Here is a 7,977-nt window from a genome sequence, read left to right on the forward strand (position 1 = left end):
ACTTTAACACTGCTTTGGAACACAGGTGGTCAATTTCCAACTGCTTTCATATGGCTTTTTTTAATGTAACAAAATGCTTAAATGACCATTTAAGACATTTATTACAAAACAAGGATGATGGAAAAACAATGGAATATATACAAAATCTCAAGTCCTAACAAAATGTATCCAGAAATATTTATAGCATCAAAAAGAGCTAAGGGAGTTAACTACATGTGGCCATTGCTATGATGGTCTTTTTCTGCAGGCAGAGTGTAGGGGAAGCAGTCTGATTATCACAGTCAATGTGTCTGGTCAGGATCAAAGGGAGAGCCCAGCGAGAGACACCAGGTCTTGCTGGTGACCTGTTAGTGACCTGGGAAGCCATTTCTGTTCCAGGAAGGGCAGGGGTGGGCTCAGCTGACATCGGGGGCAGCAGTCTTGGCACACAGTCGGCCCAAGAGCCCAGCCAGCTGAAGCAGAGAGTTGACTCCTTCGGCCACCTTCATGTGGGTGTAGCCGATCTCCTGGAAGAGAAGATGGGACATTGTAGTTTCCTACATACACCTGCATCATTTCCATCTGCCTTTTCCAAATTAACTCCAAAAACAGAGGAGCTGATGATTTCGGTCTCTGCTAACAAATGGGTGGTAATAACAAGCAGTACTGTTCTAAGATGCTTTATCCTAAACTGTTCAGAAGCACTGAACGCCTGTGACAAGTTATATTTACTAGTAGTTTTTTTTACACGTTTCTTTTAATTAAACTGTCTCTTTAAAACAAATGTATAGTTAGGTCTGTCAGTTCATACTTTGTTCTCTTTATATGCCTGAATACAGAGGAACCTATAACTTGTGTGAGCAGTGGAAGTGAGCATTGGTTTGAATAAAAGTACACATTGAGGTATTTTTTTTATTCACTTATAAGCTGTGTGAATCAAGGAAAGAAAGAGTCGGTTATCACTTATTGTTGTCACTTCAAAGGCATCTCTTCCAGGCTTGAGCAGGATTTTGGAGAATTCTGCAGCTCAAGCTGGGCCTGTTATCTCTTACTAACACATCAGCCTACAGCTGCACTAGAACCCACAGACTCCACGGTCAGGCTTTGACAGGTCTTGACTATCCCTCACCTACGTGAGCCAAGTTCTAATGTAGAACTAAGTCCTAGAAGGACATGACTGCTGGTCACACGGTGGCCATTGTAACTGCTCACCTTGATGAACTCCAGCTTGAGATACTCTGGCATCTGGAAGGTTTTACAGACTCGGAATATGTTTCCAATGATGTCTTCAGGGGAGTAGCCCAGCGCCCACAGCTGCTCAACAATCTATTGGCAGAACACAAGACTTTTCAAAGTCACAACAAAAGCATGACTTTTCTGAATACAGCTGATATTTTTTAATAAGCAGTGGACATTCTTGAGACAACATTCAGGTAGCAATATCCACCCAGTCTGGTATCTGCAATTACAAAACTGGTACACAGGTCCTCATTCTCGCCGTGTGGTACAAGTGCCTCTGACATGCCCGCCTGCCAGAGCCATGCATCAGTTGACATGCTGCTTGTCCCACAGCACCGAGCGGAAGACCAGCGTCTCTCATGGACATCAGGTCCCAGGCTTGCCCGCCGCAGCAAAGACCTGTCTGACTGGCTGGCTGGCACACCCACTCCCAGCTGCCACAGTGGGCTAATGCACAGACTACGTTCAACCCAGAACCACCTGGGCCACAGATCAGCACGTGCCCTGAGCTAAAGCCATTACTACCTAAGTTGTATAGGAGCCCGTATAGCAAAGTTTTAAGAAAAAAACACTTTGAGTTAAACCACTCCTCACACTCCCACACATACGGCCACCTCATGCTAAAAAGCAGCAGGGAAAGTGTGAGAACAACTACCCTGATGTACCTTGTAGGCTTCATCAATTTTGGCATTAACACAGTGCTCGAGCATGGCTTTCACCAGGAGAGGGTGGGGCTCATCACACACCTTCAGGAAGCAGAAACAGAACAGCAGTAAATTTAAGACAAAGGGTTACTGCATGCAGAGCAACGATCCCTGCACATCTCACTTCACACACAGTTCTCTGACACGGCTACAGCCCTGCAATACTGAAAAAGATCCTGAAGTATTATAAAATAAAGAGGGTGAATTATATTCTACAGGTATCTTGGTTTATGCTGCATGAGAAAGGAAGAGGAGCATAAAACAGCATAAAAAAACTGAGGCCAAAACAAATTAAATTACCTTAAAAACATTTTCACTGTTGACAAACCCAAACCCTGAATTTGTAGACTGCAAGTTGTTCAGCGCCTGTTAAGAAAATAAAGCGCAAGTGTTTATAACACCATGTACTCACAGACATTATTTGATGCTGCTGCAACATGGCAAACAAACAAGAACAGGGAACAAGACAGAGTTCATCTTCAAAGTGAAGCGTCTTAAAAAAAGTGCTGGAGAATCTCTTAACTCGTGTCAATCGGAATTTAGGTGTTCATGAGAAAATATTTTAATTTTAACTCAACATTTATATAAATTTATGATGTAACATCACCCAGAATGAGACTCGTTTTCTTTGTCCATTGATAAATATAAAAAAACAATGTGACAATATGAGGTCAGGCCTGAAATGGCAGCAACTCAAGCCCCCTGCATCAATTAATCAATCAATCTTTATTTATCAAATGCAACAATATAGCATGCAGCAGTAGTTGCTGGCAATGAAATTGGGGGGGGGGGATAAAAATCACAAAATTAAGGTTACAAAATAATAGATAATAATGTAATAGAAATTGAATAAAATGAACTCAGACAAAACTCAAAAACACAACTGCATCGTGTTTGGCTGGGAGCACAGAACGGCACCTGTCTCATGTCGCCCTGCGCGGTGAAGATAATGGCCTCCAGGCCGTCGTTAGTGGTCTGGACCCCCTCCTGCTCCACCACCTCCATCAGCCGCATCATGATCTGCTCGTCCCTCAGCTTGGTGTAGCGCAGCACAGCGCAGCGGGACTGGATGGGCTCTGGGGCGCACAGGAACAGGAAACACATCTCCCTCAGCCCATCACACATGGGAATAACAGTGCAGAGGAATTAGGGGCGGGCAGGAGAGCTCAGTGCAGGCTGGCGTGCACTGTCTGAACCCCATATCAATCAGATAATTCCATCTTCAGCCAATTCCCCAAATCCTCAGCCTTTGATTTTGATTGATTTTGCTTCTGTATTTGCAATGGGAGAAGCTGTCCCAGTGTACGCATCGGGCACCTTTCACTCGCTGCTGACTGTCCAAGTCTGAACCATTTTGGGCCCCAGTGAGTCTATATGGGAGGTCAGAAGTGCCTGCACAGCTGACACTGAAACATGGCTTTGGAGCTGTTTCATATCACTCCAAAGAGACTACGTTGTAAATTATATGCCATGGTCATTGAAATGTAAAACACAAAAGCTGACTAATTATATCACATTTAAGCTCACCTTTCTCATTCAGCTGATCACTCACACCTGTTATTTACAGTTTCCACTTCTCCCAATGTCAACTGTACTTGATAAAATATAAAAACTGCAGCGTCACCAAACTGAACCTGCACTCCTAGAAAGTGTTTTTACTGGCGATTACTCGGCCCTTAGAAGTGTCCCGTGTTCAGCAGGGTGAGTCTTTTTTCAGTTTTTTCTGCAGAGGCCAGGTGCTGCTCTCAGGTTCTCACCGATGATCTTGTCAGACGCGTTACAGGCTAAAGCGAAACGCGTGGTTTTGGAGTAGATCTCCATGGTCCTCCTCAAGGCCTGCTGGGCTCCGTCTGTCATGCTGGGAGACACACAAAGTCTTCTCTCACTCTTGTCATGTGAAAATGAAAAACTAAGTGCAACTGCAACTGATTTTTTTCTATTTTTTTCAAATTAAAAGGATAAAAATTAATCTGAAGTCCTAGTACAAGGCTTGAAGATCTAGTAGCTTCTGTGGGGTTCCTCCTTTTTCTGTATGTGGACAGGCTGCCCATACACAGCAAACAAACGTAAACCTTCTTCTTTCTCTTCTGGAGACACCCAGACCATCTCACAATGACTAACACGAGCCAAAAAGGATTACAGCCAAAAAAGTACCTCCCGTTAGACTACACAGCCCACCAGGGGTTTGGGCTCTGAGCTCCTCGTCAAAAAGTTGCAGGTTCAAATCCAGGTGGGACAGTGCTGCTCCATTACCTGTCAGCTTCATCCAAGATGATGATCTTGTGTCGCCCTTTTGGGAGAGTCACCTTCTGCTGGGCAAACAACTTGATCTTATTCCGTACGACATCAATGCCTCTGTGGATAAACATTTAGCCAACAATTTTTTTCATTTACTCAGTTCTAAGGAGGAAACCAAGTATAATATTGTTTTATATCTACAGAGTAGGTTTACCACCTTAGTGATTTATACATTTGTCCCTTTACTGGTGCTTGGAAATTTATCAGGTATTTTTTAAACTGTACCAAATCTGCAGAAAGTACAGAATGCTTGACAGCTGTTGCATTTAACTTTTCACACTTCTGTGCTTTATTTACTGTTAAAAAAATTGTCAATGAACCATGAACCGAACCATGAACCTCAGGACATAAGTGGAAACTGCGAGGAGGAGCATTTTTAAATATGACCAGGAGGCTCACGATTACACAAAGGGTTGTAGCAGTCTGGAATAAGATGCCCAGGTATGTTACTGAAGCCAATAGCTTGGGTTCTTTAAAAAAGAGCTGGATGAGATCTTGGATCAATCAACTACTGTACTAATTTGGCTAAATGGGCCAAATGGCCTCTTCTTATTTTGACTATCAACCTAAGTTAAAATGCAAATTCGAGACTCCAGTAACTGCAATTATGAAGTAAATATGAGAACTGTGATTGCTCTTTATTTCTTAGGTGAGTGTATTACAACACATCCTTTGCTCTGCTATGTTCCTCTACAAATTGCTTAGTTTTAGACATATTTGAAATCAAGTCGTAAACCGATCTGTTTAAGGAGTTGCCTAAGGTAAATATATTTGTTGACTAAATCTCAATAATTATAACCTCGCCCCGGTCTGGATGACTCTGCAGCTGTGTGTCTCTTCACCTGTCGTTGGAAGCGTTGAGCTCCAGCACTGCGTCCTTCATGGCCGGCCCCAGCAGCGCTCGCGCCAGGCACAGGATACTGGTGGTCTTCCCGGTTCCCGGGGGACCCTGAGAGCAGACAGGGACGTCACCCTCCCTGATTCCCAGGAAGAGCCTGTCCTGGAAACGTGGGGAACTGCTTCCTGGACAGGATCCCAGTCCATCACAGGTGTGACTGTTGGACACTGTACCAACCTGGGGTTACTTCACTCAGGTCTAAATGACCACTTATTCAGTTATACTATTATAACTATATTATAAAGCAAAGCTAACTTTGTTAGTTTTCCTTTATAGGAAAACAGCACAAGTCATGTGGGTTAAAGAAGCTGTTGCACTTATTTAAACGTTACACTTATAAAAGTGCTAGGCCGCTTAACTGGAATTCCTGCTCAAATACAGGCTGTTAAGAACCCATGATTGCATTATTCACCACATACTGTATAAACAGAGCTACAGCCTGCACACTCTGCCTGGCCTTTCAAGCCACTTGTCTTGAAAAATTCTGTTGCTTTCCAGGGCTTTGCAAAACGGACACAGAGGTCTCACATAAAACTGTCTAAAGTAAACTTTACTATGCAAATTTCATTTCAACATCTTTAAAGAACATCAAGTCTAATCCATGAGCTGCTGAAATTGTCTGACTGTCCAGCACGCTTACTGCAATGATGATGTTGGGCACATTCCCTTCTCTCGCGAATACCTAGAAAATAAAAGATTCAGTTTTGGGTCAGTTTCTGAAATCGTCAACAACATCTCAGCATGCAAATGCAGGTGTATAGAAATTATTTATCCTTCCTTGCATGCATCTCTTGCACTTTCAATGGACAGACTCTGATTCTTCTGGACTAAGCTTAAGTGCTATTTTCAAAATTGTGCATTCCAAAAGATCACGCATTCAAACAAAACATTATCTGGCACCTCTAACTGTAATTTATTTACTTGTGAAGATAACTAAGCTTTGAAACTGTGACAGCAGCACTAAAAGCTTGCAGCCAGATCTCAGAAGCTAAGCAATACTTTAGACTAGGTTTGTGGACCAGAATTTGCAAATCAACAGTATGGTGACCAGGAATAATATGCTGTGGGAGGTACCACTCATCAGATACGAGACGGTACACTGAGGTCCTGACTCCTTGGTCATTACAGATCTCACAGCTCTGTTTGTAAGATCACGGCTTAAGACAGAAAGTGAAGTGAATTTGAAACTGAGAACAGGACGGGCGTCTTTACCCAAAGGCTTTTGGGAAGTTGGATCAAACTACCCAGCAATGCTATTAAACTCCACTACTTCCAAAAATGTCCAAATTAGATCCCCAGATCAACTAGCTATTATGACCAAACAGATCAGAAAGGTCAAACGAAAAGGTCCACTCTGGGGTCACACAGCCTGGCCTCCTTAAAGCCCCCCTTCTCCCCTGATCTGCTGTGCAGCGGGGCTGCACCTGGGGGTCATGCACTGTCGCTCTGGGGGAGACTGCAGAAATGCGGCGAGGCGCTCTGCCCTAGAGGCCACGAGGGCTGCTCCACGCGCACCTCCAGTCGGCTCACAGTCTCCTCGTTGCCGACGATTTCATTCAGTTTCAGAGGCCGGTACTTCTCCACCCTGTGAGAACACAATCACATCTTCAAAATTCAGGTCACAGCAAGCAGTCTGCACGAGTCACGCTGGGCAGGCACACAAAGTAACAGACATCACAGCCCCCACACCCCCACTACACAGCCGGCTTTGTCATTCTGTTGTGCTCCAGTGGGTTTAAGTGCTCAGAGAACTGTGTGACTCGACTTCACTCAGCTCCCACTACAGGATGACTAGCTCATGAGCAGCAGCCCACATCCCCAGACCCTGTCTTCAGCACAACAGCGCCACCGGCCCACACGCTCCCACCCTGCTTGTATCCCTTTCGACGACAAAAACCTTCACACAAAAAATGAATCTGGAGAGCTTTGGGAATCACAGGTCTGAAACGACTCCGGGAGAAAACGTGCTTCTTTAAAAAAACGGATCTGTGCTGCAGGCTGGTGGACAGATCCGCGGAGCGCCTGCTGCGCTGTAGCCTACACTAACCCCCACCCAGGGCACAGGACCCGACATTAACGCTCGGCTGTCCTACCACGGCAGCTCGTACGCGATGCCCGACCCTCTCCCCGCAGCCGGGTCCCTCTTCGACTGCGTATCCTCCGTGCCGATCCGCTCGGCTCCAGTCGCCGTCATATCCACCTCCATTGCACGAACACCGACGTCAACCCGACCCGGACCTTCCCGCCACTGACAGGAGCCAAACAGCGCGCGGCGGCGGTGACGTCACCGGGGGGCGGGGCGGGGACGAGCGTGGCGCGCGCGCTGTTTGAAACCTGCGGCGCTTCGCTTCCGGTCATTTAAACGGACCGTAACAGACGTAAGAAACACGCTGTACGATTCTACGGTTGTTTCAATAAATGGGTACAAAGCAAATTAGATTCGCCCAGGTAATACAAGTGATATCCTGCCAAAACCGAGAAAATTCCAAACGTTAAACCGACAGATACCAACTGCAAATTCGTTCAGAAACCCAAGACAGAGTAAGATAATTAGAAGAAAATGTTTTTTTATTATTAAAAAGGCAATGACTCTCTTTAAAGCATTTATTTTTTATGAGATGTTTTAGAGTCTTTTTGGAAGTCCGAAGCAGGACTGGAGCCGTGCCCTCGGTCAGCTCCAGCACAGATCCGCCTGTCTCCTTCGACAGGGGCACCCGCTACACTTCTCTTAACGTTTTTACAGTATTTCCGTTTTCTTTCGACCGGGGTACGAAACATCAAAGAAATACTGAATAAAACGTAGTTTTCCCTTTGTTTCCGTGGTAACCGAAACTGCACGAAAACAACTGCCAAGGCCGG

The 7,977-nt window shown here is 45.1% G+C and overlaps 1 protein-coding gene across 1 annotated transcript; it reads right to left on the reverse strand.

Moving 5' to 3' along the window:
* Window positions 1-42: 42 nt before the first annotated feature.
* rfc2 (replication factor C (activator 1) 2) lies at window positions 43-7,379 on the reverse strand. The gene is made up of 11 exons (XM_088906782.1): window positions 7,212-7,379; window positions 6,634-6,703; window positions 5,759-5,800; window positions 5,063-5,169; window positions 4,176-4,277; window positions 3,680-3,780; window positions 2,841-2,998; window positions 2,223-2,288; window positions 1,884-1,964; window positions 1,192-1,305; window positions 43-506 (listed from the first exon to the last, which is right to left on the reverse strand). The coding sequence occupies exons 1-11, from the start codon at window positions 7,322-7,324 to the stop codon at window positions 396-398; spliced, it is 1,065 nt and encodes a 354-aa protein (XP_088762908.1). The 5' UTR covers window positions 7,325-7,379; the 3' UTR covers window positions 43-395.
* Window positions 7,380-7,977: the final 598 nt, after the last annotated feature.

This window comes from Atractosteus spatula, chromosome 27, assembly GCF_055471065.1.
Source record: "Atractosteus spatula isolate fAtrSpa1 chromosome 27, fAtrSpa1.hap1, whole genome shotgun sequence".
Taxonomy (NCBI): domain Eukaryota; kingdom Metazoa; phylum Chordata; class Actinopteri; order Semionotiformes; family Lepisosteidae; genus Atractosteus; species Atractosteus spatula.

Excerpts from the sequence above, each read along its gene's own strand:
- rfc2 (XM_088906782.1), bottom strand. The coding sequence starts at position 7,324 with ATGGAGGTGGATATGACGGCGACTGGAGCCGAGCGGATCGGCACGGAG. Across the intron at positions 5,170-5,758 it reads TGCCCAACATCATCATTGCA|GGTCCCCCGGGAACCGGGAA; the intron begins GTAAGCGTGCTG and ends GTCTGCTCTCAG. Across the intron at positions 1,306-1,883 it reads AAATTGATGAAGCCTACAAG|ATTGTTGAGCAGCTGTGGGC; the intron begins GTACATCAGGGT and ends TTCTGCCAATAG.